Genomic DNA, 14,415 nt, shown 5'->3' with positions numbered 1-14,415 from the left:
AACTAAATTCCAGTCTAGGAAGAAAAGAAAAAATTCAAAACAAAAAAAGTTACCCTAATATATCTGTGTTTGTGTTATGCGGAGGAGGGGTGGTAACCTAAAGGGCAAGATTATGAATAAATGTAACCTAAAAATACAAACAACTCTCAAAAGAACTGATTTCAGCTGAGGAATAACACCTGACAGTTAACAACACTATAATAATTGTATGTGCTGAAAAAAGATAAACACAACTGTACATGGGCCAGTGATGCAGGTCAACCTTGAAAAATTTCTGGAAGTCACTCTTTGGGAGGATAAATTCTCATCATACTGATGTGGACAACTTCAATCCCAGAAAGGGTATGATACACAATAACAACCGGTAGCATATTAACAATATTAGATCATTCATTTCTGGAGGCAAAAATTTACAGTTTTGCTGGATATTTTCTACCCAAAGCCAATGAGTCAGCAAACATATAAGAATGAAAGGAACTACAGCTATTTAATAGATGGTAGAATGTTTAATGCCTTTAAAACAGTCTTAGTTATACAACCTTTTATGCAATACCTTATGGAAAATTACAAATACAATCTTTTTATTTCAATATGGAATACATGGACAGTCTGGGGTAAAAATGAACTTTGTATAGTACTAACAGAGTTTTGATAGTTGTAATATCTTCAACTATAGTAGAACAAATCAGGCCATTTTCAATGTCCACCAGCAGTTTGAATACAAACTATCAGTAGAAAGAAATTTCTGGTTCATGTTTTTTTTCAGTTAGCAATTTATTGGCACATCAGAACTGTAACTAGAAAATGCTGTTTTACTGGAGAAAATTTCAAGCCCTGACAGTATTTCAGCAAGACTTGTTTAACACCTACTGCAGTAAAAAAAATAACCTACCCTTTTCAGCACACCAAATGACATTTTTCTCACACTTGACAGTCTGCAAATCTCTTCCTTGCTTGATCACATCTGCAAGGAATTCAAATATAAATGAGTCTGAGTGATCATCTGTTTGCAATGTTGTTCCAAAACAATAGCAGATCCAGGACACTTAATACAAACTATATTGGACCATACTTACTGGATCTGAAGCCACCTATCTAACTACAACATATGTATAACTGCTCCGGTGGCCTAGTGGTTAGAGCGTCCGCCTCGGTTCAATCCCCGGCCGAGTCATACCAAAGACTTACAAAAATGGTACTAACAGCTGCCTCGCTTGGCACTCAGCATTAAGAGGTTAGTGTCAGGACTGGTCGGCCCGGTGTCAGGATAATGTGACTGGGTGGGACATCATGCTACATGTCTGCGGCGTGATGCCCCAGTGCTAGACATCACTATAAACTGCCACACTGCAGACATTGTAGCGATATGACTGAAAAATTGTTAAAGCTACGTTAAAAATCAAAATCACATCACATCACAACATATGTACTTACCCAAGAAATCAATATATCTTGAAATCAAGAAACCATAAATACATCCAACTAACATGGCTCTTGTTCCCAAATGCCAAATGGTTCAAGTGTGTGGCATGTGAATTTTGTAGGTGTCAAAATTCAATCATGGCTATAACTTTCAGTGTCGGATTACCCAATTGGCAGAGTAGGCACTGGCCTAAAGGCACAACGACAACGGATCAAAATAATATTGATAAAACATATTAGGAGATTTGCAAGGGAGGCCCCCAAGATTTTGACTGCCTAAGGGCCAACACAGGGTTAAATCCGGCACTGACAACTTTTACATACCATATATATTTTCAAGATAAGTCCGGCTCCAAACAAGAAAGACCCTAACTATTTCACATAATGTGACCACAGAGCATAGTCTGTTTTGTTTGTTCTATTGATTACTCCAAACAAACTGCACAGACCCAGATATGAAAATGCATTATACAACAGCAGATTTGGGTCTGTGTAGCATGCACTATGAATGGGCTTATAACCAAGTATAGTTGGTATACGTCAAAATCTCATCATTGTACTAATTTCTAATCATGCTAGGATGAAACTTTATGATAAAAACCAAAATATAATCTATGGGTACATCTGTTTGTTTTGTCTTGCCCAGAGTATGTATGCAGTAAAACCCGACTTGAGAGACCATACCTTCTGCCAACAAAAAGCAGTTTTTCATAATAGATATGTGCAGGAAGGCCAGCTTTCAAAGCTTAAATTCAACTGGGTTTATAAAGTATTTTCTCACCACCATCTCAAAATAACTTTACAGCCTGATAAAGACCAACACCTCGATAAAACATTCACATCTATATGGTGAAGATGACTGATGTAATAATGAATGTAGGGTTCCAATTAGGCCTTGGTAAATATGGAATCAAAAATATTACATTATTTATAGACTAAATCCAAGTACTTGCTTCACCCATAACATAACTGTGTAAGCAAAATGACATAACTAACTGACTAGAGTTAACAGACAACAAGGATTCTGACAGTGGCAGTTTCAGCTTCATGTCTGTAAAATCAGTAAAGAAATGATAATTAACAACTGTTACAATGACTATAAAATTAACTCATTTTGAGTGACCTCTGCTATGTTCAATCACCTGTCATTATGACCAAAATAATGTACATGAATTGATTTTACGAAATAAACGTGGTCATCACTCATGACCACCACTAAACATAACCAGCAACCATGGTTTTCTGGGAAAATCTGTTTCAGCACTTCTAGGAATAGCCATATCGTAAACCAGATATTTTTCTTTCTTCAACCTAAATGAACTTCGATCCTGAATTCTTCACCATCCAACAAGGCCTACAGTGAGAGACCATTTGATTTCAGCAAACACCTTTTGTTGCCAGATGGGGTGGTCTTTTAAGACAGGTTGTACTTACCCAGTGTGTGTTTTAATTAATGCATTACAATGGGATAATTATGAACCATAAATGTATCAAAATTTTTGGAAATATAATTCCAAGTTTTAAGTGAGTTTGGTTATGCTATTTTTTTAAAGTGTAAAATTAAAATTAGAAACCAAACATCAGTTTATATAAATGGATACAAAAATTATATTAAAATTGTTAAAATTTAGGCCAAATTTAAACCTTTGAGGCCATTTAGATACATGTACTTGTTCAGTAATATGGCATTTCCAGGTATAAATAATTTTCAAACAAGTCTAGAATAAACTAAAAGCTTACAGACTACACAACATGATAGTCCTATGTAAGGGCTAAATTACTGCATGTGATCAAATTTTAACACGGTGATTCATTTTGTTTCATCACTAAAATCTGATGATTGAAAAGTTTGATTCACTGCCTGAAGCTAGTTCAACACTACATTTGAGAGATGAAAAAATGGGAATCTATTCCTTAAGAAAACAAACCAATAGAAATATATAATTTAACATCAGATCAAACATTCATAATTTAGAAAGTAAACATTTGAAAGCCAACTGAAAATTATTGCATAAAATAATTTCTTGCAGATAATGGGCCAAATAATAAAGCTTGAAGGAGATCTATTGCATGCAATTATTAATATAAATATTTGTCTTTAGTAATATTTCACAACTACTTGAAAATACACAGGGCCTATACTGAACACTTAAGGCAGACTTTAAAATTCTTTTCAGAAATTGAAGTAAACATCAAGTGAGATACAAGACATTAAAACCATGAATCAGTGTTTTCTCTCCGAGAAATTTTTTGACAATCTAAACTCTGAAGGCGGGCAATATTCCAACAATAGGATTTTGGGTCCCCCATTTCAAGGATTGGGAACATTTATTGTGAAATGAGTATTTGGAGAAACTTTTAACATAAAAGTTACTGTTTGCTAACCTCTTATCCCGTGTCACGTGTTCGATTTTTTAAAACAATTTGTTATATTGTTATGCATATTTAATTTGTATTATTTGTTGGCTTTTCATAACAATTATATGTTTTGTACTTTTGTATGTTGTACAAGACTTTGTCCAAAATCAAGCTAATGGTCTACCTGTCCAGAGACATTTATTTTGTAAACAATACATAACTAGATATTTCTCTATGAGTGTGGATTAAATATTCAGATTGTTATCAATGTTATGAATTGCCCACTGAACTTAGACACAAAGACACAGTGATCACATTCAAGAGGACTCTCAAAACTCACTTATTTTGACTGCAATAACAAACTTAAAGACCTAATAATGTTTCCTACCTTAAATATTCTCAGCATGTATTTTTTAATGTTTTCTAATTTCATGGTGTTTGTTTTTGTAATCATATAATTATGTTTTTTTATGTTATAGGTGTTGTCTAATGTTGTAAAGCACTTACAGCTTCTAAAGATTATATGCTATACAAAGTCCTCATTGTTATTAATATTATCAATGGAGGTAAACAAGTTTATAATGTTGAGTCTGAAATGCAAGTTTCCATTAAGTGACAGTATTTTCATTATATAATCTGGGGTATATAATCTTCTTTACCTAAGGATTACTCATTCTTGCCATAACATCTTAAAGCAGAATCAGTCTTATTGTTTTGTTCAGTTTTTCATTTGGGTGGATTTATTTATTCAAATTATTATCCACTGGATATACAAAGTACTCATCAATAATATTCTGTGACAGAAACATTAAATTTGGAATTATAGTGAATTCAGAAAAGGACGTTTTTAGATTGTATTATTATGATACATCAAAAGATTTAGCACATCATCACAATCAAGGCCACTGGCACATTAACACATTCGAGACTACAGGCATATCAACACATTCAATACTGGAATATATTTGTAACATTATACACTTGGATTTATGATAAAACTTTTAGGACTATTTGGGATTTAATTCAAAATAATGTAAGTTCAGTTTAAATTTTCACTTTGTATTGTAGGGAAATAAATCATTTGTTGAAATTTACAAAACTAGTTGGTTTTCACTTTTTTAAGTTACTTAACTTAAGATCAAAGAGTCATAACAATATTTTCAGATGTCCTTTAACAGCAAATTAAAAATGTATTAAAATGGTTTGTGTAAAAGGTAAACAATCTGCTATTCTGTCAAGAATGTTACCTTGGTTTGTAGTACATGCAATAGTAGTAGATAAACATATGATCTTCCAAAACTTTGAACTCTTCCATGCAAAAACATTCATCATACTAAGTACTAAGGCAGCCATTATCAACAGAATAGCTTCAAGTAAATGGCATCCATATGAAGTATTCTACAGATGATGCTGACAGTAGCCGTACAAAAAGTCTTTTCCAGTTAAGCTGTTCTGTGAAGAGTTGTTTCAGCCATAGGGAAATTACTGGTGTATAAGCAAAGTTGTCTGTCAAATATGTATAGCCTATCTTGTGCTGAAAAATGGTGTTAAACCCTACAACAACAACAACAATAAAAAAAAAGGACCACTGAGTTATCTCCCCCTCATTATGGTGACTATACGTCTTTTTATTTATTTACTGAGTTTAGTATAACTTAAAAATGGATACATTCTATACAATTTAAGTTTGTAAACATATATGAAGCAGTTTAATAACAGTCCAAAATCAGTCTCAGATTTTACAAAAATGAATAGAGTAGGGTAGTCCCACACACACACACACACACATATATATGTAAGACCTCGACACTGTAGCATGTTTTGACATCAACTAACATCCTAACGAAAGTCAAGTTATCTCTCAAATATTAAGCAAACAGATGGTCATCAGCATTAGTGTATGAAGCATGATTTAGTAAGATAATTTCTGTCACGTTATTACAAGTATATAATGATTTTCCTTCTGATAAATGAAATAGTGTTCATATTTCTTTCGAAATTAATGTATTCAATATATTTAACCAGGGATTGTCCTGGGCTTCGTCACTGTCACAAATTGCGATTTTTTTCTCCCTTATTGGCAACTAAATATACCATCTGGCAATTTTTTTGGTGACAGCCTTTTTTTAAAAAATATACCAATAAAGCAGTTTTGCTGAAACTTCAGAGAAAACTGATTACCTCTGAAGTACTGATTGCTGTGTATAAATAAAAAGCAAATGGAAAAATCTCAATCAGAATTATATACTGTCAACAGTGCAACATTATCATGGGTAAATGTAAGTTAGACATTGCATGTTCATCATCTCATCCTAAAAGTAAATTAACAAAATTAACAGCATCTGGATTATGTGCAAATTTATCATACGACAGTCACTGAACCAGACAGTCCAACATCATCTACATGTAGTGATGGTAGTAATGCTTCTCAAGTGCAACACCACATCATGATGAACGGGTCAAAAGTTCCCAAAAATTTCTCGACAGCTGGAAACTTGGGCATCAGTGGCTGAGATATGATACAAAGTTAAAGCAGATGTTCTGTGATATATGTATCAAGGTACAAGTGATCAATTCATTTACAACTGGCTGTGATATTTTGAAGGAGTGTGCCACCAAACATGAATCCAGGCAGGGTAAGCAATATATGTTAATTTTGCTCATTGATCTTTTACTTTTGCTGTCAATTCCATGTTATGACTGCAGTGACTTAAACTACGCAACAAGAAATAGCAAAATAAACAAGCTTTGCATAATTAAAAATAATTTATTTCTCAAAATACAGGAGTGAAAGAATTAAATCAACTTACAGCATGGTGAATGAATTCCTAGTTCCTAAAAGTCCTATCAATTCCAACAGTCCCAAGAAATCTGAATACATTCCAACGAAAAATGCCCTTTCTGTGTTGAAGTTTCAAATGTACAGAAAGAATGAATTAATTTCTCAAGAATTCAAATAGTCGTTGGATAAATTTAGTTAATTCCGTACAGTTATTCTAGTGTGTCATGCAAGAAATAAATCTTTTCAAAAGCCAAGCCGGGAGATTGAATCTGAACACAGCAGATTGGGACCTACCATCGGGAAGTTTTTTTTGTGGGATATTTAAGCATCATTTTCTCTGACTTGTTTGGATCCATACACGTGAAATTCTCAAAAAAGGACAGGCCATTTCTCCCTGTGGAGTCTATTATTTGCCCCCCAATGTGCCCCCATTTCATATTCTATACAATAGCTGAAGGTTAGACTTAAGCCTCTTCGACATACTTCAAAGAAACCGCCTGTTCTACAGTGAGTAAAAGCACTAGCAACTGACTGACAAATAAACCATGCCCTTTTTTTATTAGAACTAACAATGCCTAAAATGGGTGTGAATTACTGTTAACAGTTCAAATGTTGTCTCAAGCTACCATACATGTGATAACTATTTCCCACATTTTATATCCCACCTTATTTCCTTATTGTTAACTAGTATATGTATATATATATAACATTGCTGACTCAATAACAAATTTCTGCCAAAGGGGGAGGGGGGACACACATATGCTCTGAGACACTGTAGATGTCAGGAAAGTAGATATTTTACATCTGATAATGCATTTTTTTCAGGTGACAACAGTCATACCTATGCACTAACAGTGATGCAGGATGCAAAGACCGTGGAAGTAGCGAAGATCGCTGCTATTAGTTTGTGTACTTTTGAGTAGAAAGGCCATACAATTAGCGATGGTGCTAAGCAAAGGTTGGAGGATGCATGGTCTTGTGCCAAATTTGTAGATATTGTTATAGACAATCTAAAGGCCAGATTCATGGAGGTGGGGGATTCAATAGTTTTAAGTGCTCTAACCAAGTTATTTGATCCCTATTTATATGGCTCACAAGCTAACAGTTCCATTCTTTTAGAGGTTTCGGGCATTGTTTCAGTTTACTTGTCGACTTGTGGCTTAGGTAATCAGTCAGAGGTTAGTCAGGAGTTGGCAGCTTTTGTGGCTTATGCTAGGGTTCAAGTTCTCAGGAATGGTAAGGTGTATAGAGGTGTTAAGGACTTGAATCAGTTGGCAGTGAGATCCAGGGCAACATATCCTTGCGCATCTGCAGCTGCTGAGACTACTGGTGTCACCTGTCAGACTATGAACATGGATTCAGTAAGACAAACCTCATAAAACACTTACATCAGAATAAACCTGGCATCTCAACTCAGGAAAATTTAAGAGAATCAGCATGTACAGATGCAAATAATCAGACTTCGAAACTGCATTCAACAATTGGGCAGCCCTAAAATCATGACGGATCATTGTGTGATATTCAATAATATTTTAATAGTACAAAACAGTCATGTAATGATTTATTTTGTAATAATATAGCTGTATTGCTTGTTGTCAGTATAGTAATAACTATCCCATCTTTATCAATTTCCATTGCCTGTTACATTAATAGACTTGGAAAAATATTTACTACTTGTTCTGGTGACATTTTTTTGAAAATTGACAATTAAATATTGAGGTTGGCAATTTTTTTGCGACAACTTTTCAAAAGCCAGGACCACACCTGTTTAACTGACAAGATTATACCATATGAACTGAGTCTTTGGTTCAAAACAATATATACTTGACAAAGAATGATATAAACAATAAAGTTGGTTTGTTGCACTTATATGTACCAGAAGCCTTTCTTACAAAATCATGTCAACAAACAAATCCAAATGATCATAATTTAGGAATATCTGTAATCAAAAGAATTCCCTTTAACCTTCTTGGCCACAACATAAACCATGTTCATTATTAGATAATAGAAATCATGAAGAGCTCTCTAGTAGTACCATTTAGTGTAAAGATAGAGAACTTCCCTGGATACACAAATTACATGTTCTACGGTCAGAAGGAATCAACAATGCTGTTTAAATGGGAATCCAGGCATTTTTAACTATAAATATTTTATACTGAAGGCACAACTATTAATCTGAGTAGAGTGCAAGTGACAGATTACACAGCTGTTGAAAAAACTGGGTATCAAATTTAATTGTCATGGATTTAAAGCAATTAATATTAAAGATTATATTCAAGTCAATTAATATAAGACCTTATAAACCCCAACAGATATTGACATATGAGTTGATTTTATCTTTATCAATCCAGGTGTGTGTGTCTCTATTTTTTAGTGTGAAGGTGTGTAGGAATGTTCTTGTGTTTGTGTATGTGTGAGACAGAGAAACAGAGAAAGAGACTCAATTAAATTGTGAGAAATCTTAAGTTTGAATATGCTAAACCTTGTAAGAAAGTTTTTTTAGTATGTTGCCAACAATTTACTTTAATGCATCATCAGTAATAGAAAAAGGGGGGCCCTGAGTGACCGAGTGGTCTAGAGCACTCACCATTGCTGATCACTACCATTTCACCTATGTCTGTGTGGGTTCAAGTCTCAGGCTTGGCCAATGTGGGTACATGAGAAAGCTTGCCAGTAGCTTCTTGTGGGTCCGTGGTTCTTTCCGGGGTTTCCCGGGTTTTACCTCCACCATTTATACTGGCCACCATGTGAAGCCTATATTGTGCTGAAAAATGGTGTTAAACCCTACAACAACAACAATAGAAAAAGGACCACTGAGTTATCTCCCCTCGTTATGGTGACTATATGTCTTTTTATTTATTTATTGAGTTTAGTATAACTTAAAAATGGATACATTCTATATAATTTTAAGTTTGTAAACATATATGACGCAGATTAATAACAGTCCAAAATCTGTCAGATTTTACAAAACTGAATACAGAGTAGCGTATTCATATATATATATATATATATATATATATATATATATATATATATATATATATATATATATAAGACCATGATGCTGATATTTATGTTTTTGGCATCATCGTCTTACTGCCTAAATAACAGCATTGTGTAGTGTTTTGATGTCAACTATCATTGTAACGAAAGTCAAATTTTCAGGAATATCTCATACAACTGGCAACTAAAATAATGATGCTTTCTACAAAGTAAAGTCTCAATGTTTTAGTCAGACTTTACTTACTCGGATGTCTTCTCTCTAAAAAATTCTAATACTCACAAAAGAAATGGACCTGTTTTCAAGTTTTGTTGGCCTGCATTTCAATTGGCTGGAAAGTGACGAAAGCTGGGAATGCCAAAATTGGGTTAAGTTGAAATATTATTCTTTAACAAAATGAATAAAATATTATGCCTATTAGAACTGTAGGCAACGTTTCGTTCGTTCAAGAAACATATCCCCCCACATGAACCTACTTCGGCATATACCTTGACTACTGTTGCATTTCAGCAAATTCAAATGTAGGTCAATGGAACATGAAAATGCGTCCATTTGTTAGTGTCAGATTTTGATTCCACCTGGATAAAAACAGCACAGTAAGTATATTACTTACATATCAATTTGTGGAAGAGTGGTGATATGGGCTGCCAAGTGTGGGAGATATTCCTAAAACTCTGACTACTCGTTCCGATGTCAACCAACATCAGAACACGCTATACAAGACCGTTATTTGGATAGTAAGTCATAGCACTAAAACAAAAATAACATGTGCTATGCCTTACATCGTAGGACTAGGAGTAGGGCAGAGGAAGACCAATATTGTGACTTGCACTAGCTTTGATTCTTTGTCCTAACAGCAACAGGGGATGGATTTTTCATAATTATAGAATATATAAAAATGTTTTCTGCATAATTTGAGTGTGCAGATTTCAAAAATTAACCCATCTTTATGATATCTTTTCACATAAATTCACAGGAAGCATTCAAACATGTACAGTCCACCATTTGTAATATTGGTTTTTGGCAATTTCTGAAAATTCTTGACCTCACTATTTCAAGCTGAAATTTGCATATTTCTTATATATATTTTATATAAAAATGTTTTTTGAACATTCAGCTTTAAGAATAAATAGATTTTTTTATGTTCCAGGTAATTCAGAAGCCCTCCTGTGCTTTTTGTCACCCTCCCCCAACTTTTTTGCATGAAATACTATATTTTTTATTCATACACAAGTTTAAATTATGTTTCTTTTAAAATGTTTTCTGCTTAATTTGAGTGTGCAGATTTCAAAAATGAGCCTATCGTTATGATATCTTTTCAAATAAATTCACAGGAAGCATTCAAACACATGTACCGTCCACCATTTTTAATATTGGTCTTTGGTCACTGTTTGAAAATTCTTGACCTCATGTTACTTCATGCTAAAAGTTGCATATTTTTTACATATGGTTATATATAAATGTGCTGTGAACATTAGCTTCAAGAATAAATTTACTTTTTCTATGTTCCAGGTACTTCTGAAGACTTTCTGTGCCTTTTATCACATGCATTTTTGCATGCAATAGCATAATTATGAGTCATACCAAGTTGAAATTATATGTTACTCTTAAAACCAATAGTGCATATTCATTACAGTGTTCTCATACATATATACATTTATCTGAAATCACAATTTAGTAAATATTCGCACACATTTTACCATTATTCTCGTAAAAAGAAATCCAAAGTATTTAAAAAGTAGGCATAGGTGAGCATATATGTTCGTTTATTTAGTTTTTCAGCGTTTTGAAAAATTCGGTTTTCATTTTTTCCTGCTGAATAAGTTGTAGAAATGACCCAGTGTCATATACACTGCTGTCGGGCATTTCTGCGCACCTAAGGTTTTCGTTTCCAATATTAAAGCAAAACGCATATGGAATTCGAGCGATTGACAAAAATAAAATACAACAATGCTTACCATTTGAAAAGATGCAATAGTCACCAGAATATTCTGTTCAAAATAATATTAATTTTGGACACAGAGGATACCACCACCCTGTTTTCCTGACTCATGATATGTCGGCCTATTCTGCGCATATCTTTGAAAAGATGTCATGTTTATCCATTTGGGCTACAGAAATGAAATATATTACTTTGGACTTTCTATCAGCAGTTCAGTCAAGTAATTAGGTCAGGTTTATAGCTAGTTTTACAAAATTCAACGTAACAATGCCAATAAATAGCAAGAGGTATTAAGCAAACTAAACTGATCTTGTAAAAAAGTTAGTAAAGTTTAAAGTTCAACATTTTATGAAAAATAAGCTATTACATGAACAGAAACAACAATGAATAGGATGTAATGTGATTATGTCTTGTTGATGGGGAAAAATTACTACAGAATTTAGAAACAGACTATACGTCGAGGAATTTTTTATAATTTATGTTCTAGCAGCAAGTAGACATGTTGGGTATCAGACGATTTTGTATGTGTGGGACAACTTGCAAAATTGGAAACTCGGATTAAAATACAGTTTTGGTTTATGGTACACATTTCCATCTTTTATATAATGTATTTATTTGTATTATTCTAAAAGATGCATAGTAAATCAAATTTTCTGGGTTACAGGTTCAAGAAGATCATGGAGTGGGTCTTCATGTTGCCATTTAGAAATCACATTTTTTTGCATTTCGAGTCTAAATGTGGGATATTTTTGTACAATTTATGATTATCACTTTTCTTAATTAATATACAATTGTTCTTTCTGGATACAAAATAGATTCTTGACCCAAAATAGCACGTGATCCAATGTTTACAGAAATGACGTATCGTTGCACAGAATTACCCGACTCGCAGAATTGGCCGACATGGCGGTACGCTAAATATAGAACCCTGCAAAAACCCACCGACCCACAAGAAGCTACTGGCAGGCTTTTCCACGTGCCCACGCTAGCCGAGCCTTGGACTCGAATCCACGCAGACAGAGGTGAGATGGCAGTGATCCGGTACGGTGAGCGCTTTAGACAACTCGGCCACTCGGGGCCCCTTTTTAAATTTGTGATATTTGAAATTCAATTAAGGAATCACGTAATACCGGGGGCATACCACTCTTAAGCAGGACCTACTCAGTAAGTAACCTTGGCACTGTTATAGTCCATAGATCCTTTTCAAATTAGGCTAGTGGTTATACCGATCAAACGATAATCCAAATTAGGTGACACCTTACGAAATTAGGTGGTCCTTAGGATGAACTCTTAACGACCGGTGATTATTGGACGTTACAGTTTTGTTTACCCTTATTTCCCTCTCGCTCTGGATATAAATCATAGCCATAGTAGTCGTCTTTTGACTTTTTAAATTTTTCTTTGTGGCTCGACAGGAGGTCATCTTTGGTCTCTGACCCGTGTGTACTTGGTTCAGCGTTTGCCATGCTGGTTAGCTGGTATTAGCCTCCACTGCGAAGAGCTATGAAAACATACCGGGACTCCTCCCCCTTGTTGGCTTACGCATAAAGTTAGTAAAGATAATTTTAGTACTTATCAGTTAATAAACTGAACATGCAGTACGAGTTAACATATCTAACAAATATAATCAAAAACTTTTCGATCCACGTTTTCTCATCTTTTCATTTCAGTTGCAGATCCAACTCCGGAGATGGCACTTTGCGAAAAAACTTGAGTTAACGGCAAGTGTTGACAACAAGACTCAATCAGAGGAAGAGAAGGACTGAAGAAAAAAAAATGTGGTCTAAAAGCAAGATATAGTTTAATCAATGTAAATGCAGGAATTAATATTCGACTAATAGAGGGCTTTCCGTTTGGTCTGTTGTACTAACGTTTCCTAAACGACTAACACATTACGAAGAAAAAAAGTCTGCAGAATTATTGATTAAAAAGCTCAACGATTCACGCATTTGTGAACTACATGTAGTTTTTCGGAGAGTAAAATCAGTTTGAATTACGTAATATTTACCCGTCACTAATGTTAAGCGTTCCCTTCCGTAATGGAGAAACCTCGTCCATGCTAGATGCACTATCCTCCTGTCCAAGAAATGTTTAGAACACGTGCATCGACAGTCTGACCCACATCATTGGCCCATGCACAATAGCGCGCCTTCATTCTTTGAACGACGTTGGATCTAATAGTGACAGGTAAGTATTACACAATTCAATTTAGTTTTGACCCCAAACATTTTAATATCAGTAATAGATTACCTGTCAATATTGCAAAGCTGAATTTGTCAGTGAAGAGGTTGGCTGATGGACTGCAAAAATTACCTTATAATATCGTTCAAAGATGAGTGTATAAGGTATGCCTAGAAATACAGATAGCTCTTACTTCATGGGCACCTTATCTTCATGAACGAGATGTCTCTTTCTGTAAGATAGATGCTGAAATATAAGCTGAGCATTTCAAGGGGACAAATCGTTTTCCTACATCTCTCTCTCTCTCTCTCTCTCTCTCTCTCTCTTTAGCAATTGGTAAATAATCCCCATGTACTCTAACTGGGCGAAGAAGTCTATCCTCATAATCCCCAGCACAAACGCAGCTGAGAGACATGATCTTTTTCGGGGATGGAAGTACTTATTTATGGAAGTTAGGTTTGTTTTGTGATGGATTGTGCAAGAAAACTTGGTTGATATACCACAGAAACAAAATTCAGAATTGCAATTCCCACTGAAGCGAGGACACCCCTCATCAATTGATAAGGCATGCAGCTCGATTCTTCTCCACGCTGACGCAAAATCTTAAAGAAGGATTGCTTTAAGCCTAAGATTTTAAAAGTGGCATAATTCAAAGGTTCATAAGCGGTTTTTCTCTGAGCCCAGAAGAAACATGAAAGGTTCCCTTTTGATGTCAACGAGTAAGACACC

The 14,415-nt window shown here is 34.5% G+C and overlaps 1 protein-coding gene across 1 annotated transcript in view; it reads right to left on the bottom strand.

Annotated features, from left to right (window-relative positions):
• LOC149787864 (mitochondrial inner membrane protease ATP23 homolog) overlaps positions 1–12,991 on the bottom strand; it is a 41,766-nt gene extending 28,775 nt beyond the window's left edge. Inside the window, exons 1-2 of the mRNA XM_089974096.1 lie at positions 12,836–12,991; positions 893–964 (exon numbers count right to left, since the gene is read on the bottom strand). Of these exons, the coding sequence (XP_089830222.1) occupies positions 893–964; positions 12,836–12,971 (208 nt within the window). The 5' untranslated portion in view covers positions 12,972–12,991. The remainder of the gene's footprint in view (positions 1–892; positions 965–12,835) is intronic.
• Between the last annotated feature and the right edge of the window lie 1,424 nt (positions 12,992–14,415).

The sequence above is a fragment of the Sinohyriopsis cumingii genome, chromosome 11 (assembly GCF_028554795.1).
Source record: "Sinohyriopsis cumingii isolate HCF-2022 chromosome 11, ASM2855479v2, whole genome shotgun sequence".
In the NCBI taxonomy this organism is placed as follows: Eukaryota; Metazoa; Mollusca; class Bivalvia; order Unionida; family Unionidae; genus Sinohyriopsis; species Sinohyriopsis cumingii.
This window is presented reverse-complemented; position numbering and strand designations above follow the sequence as displayed.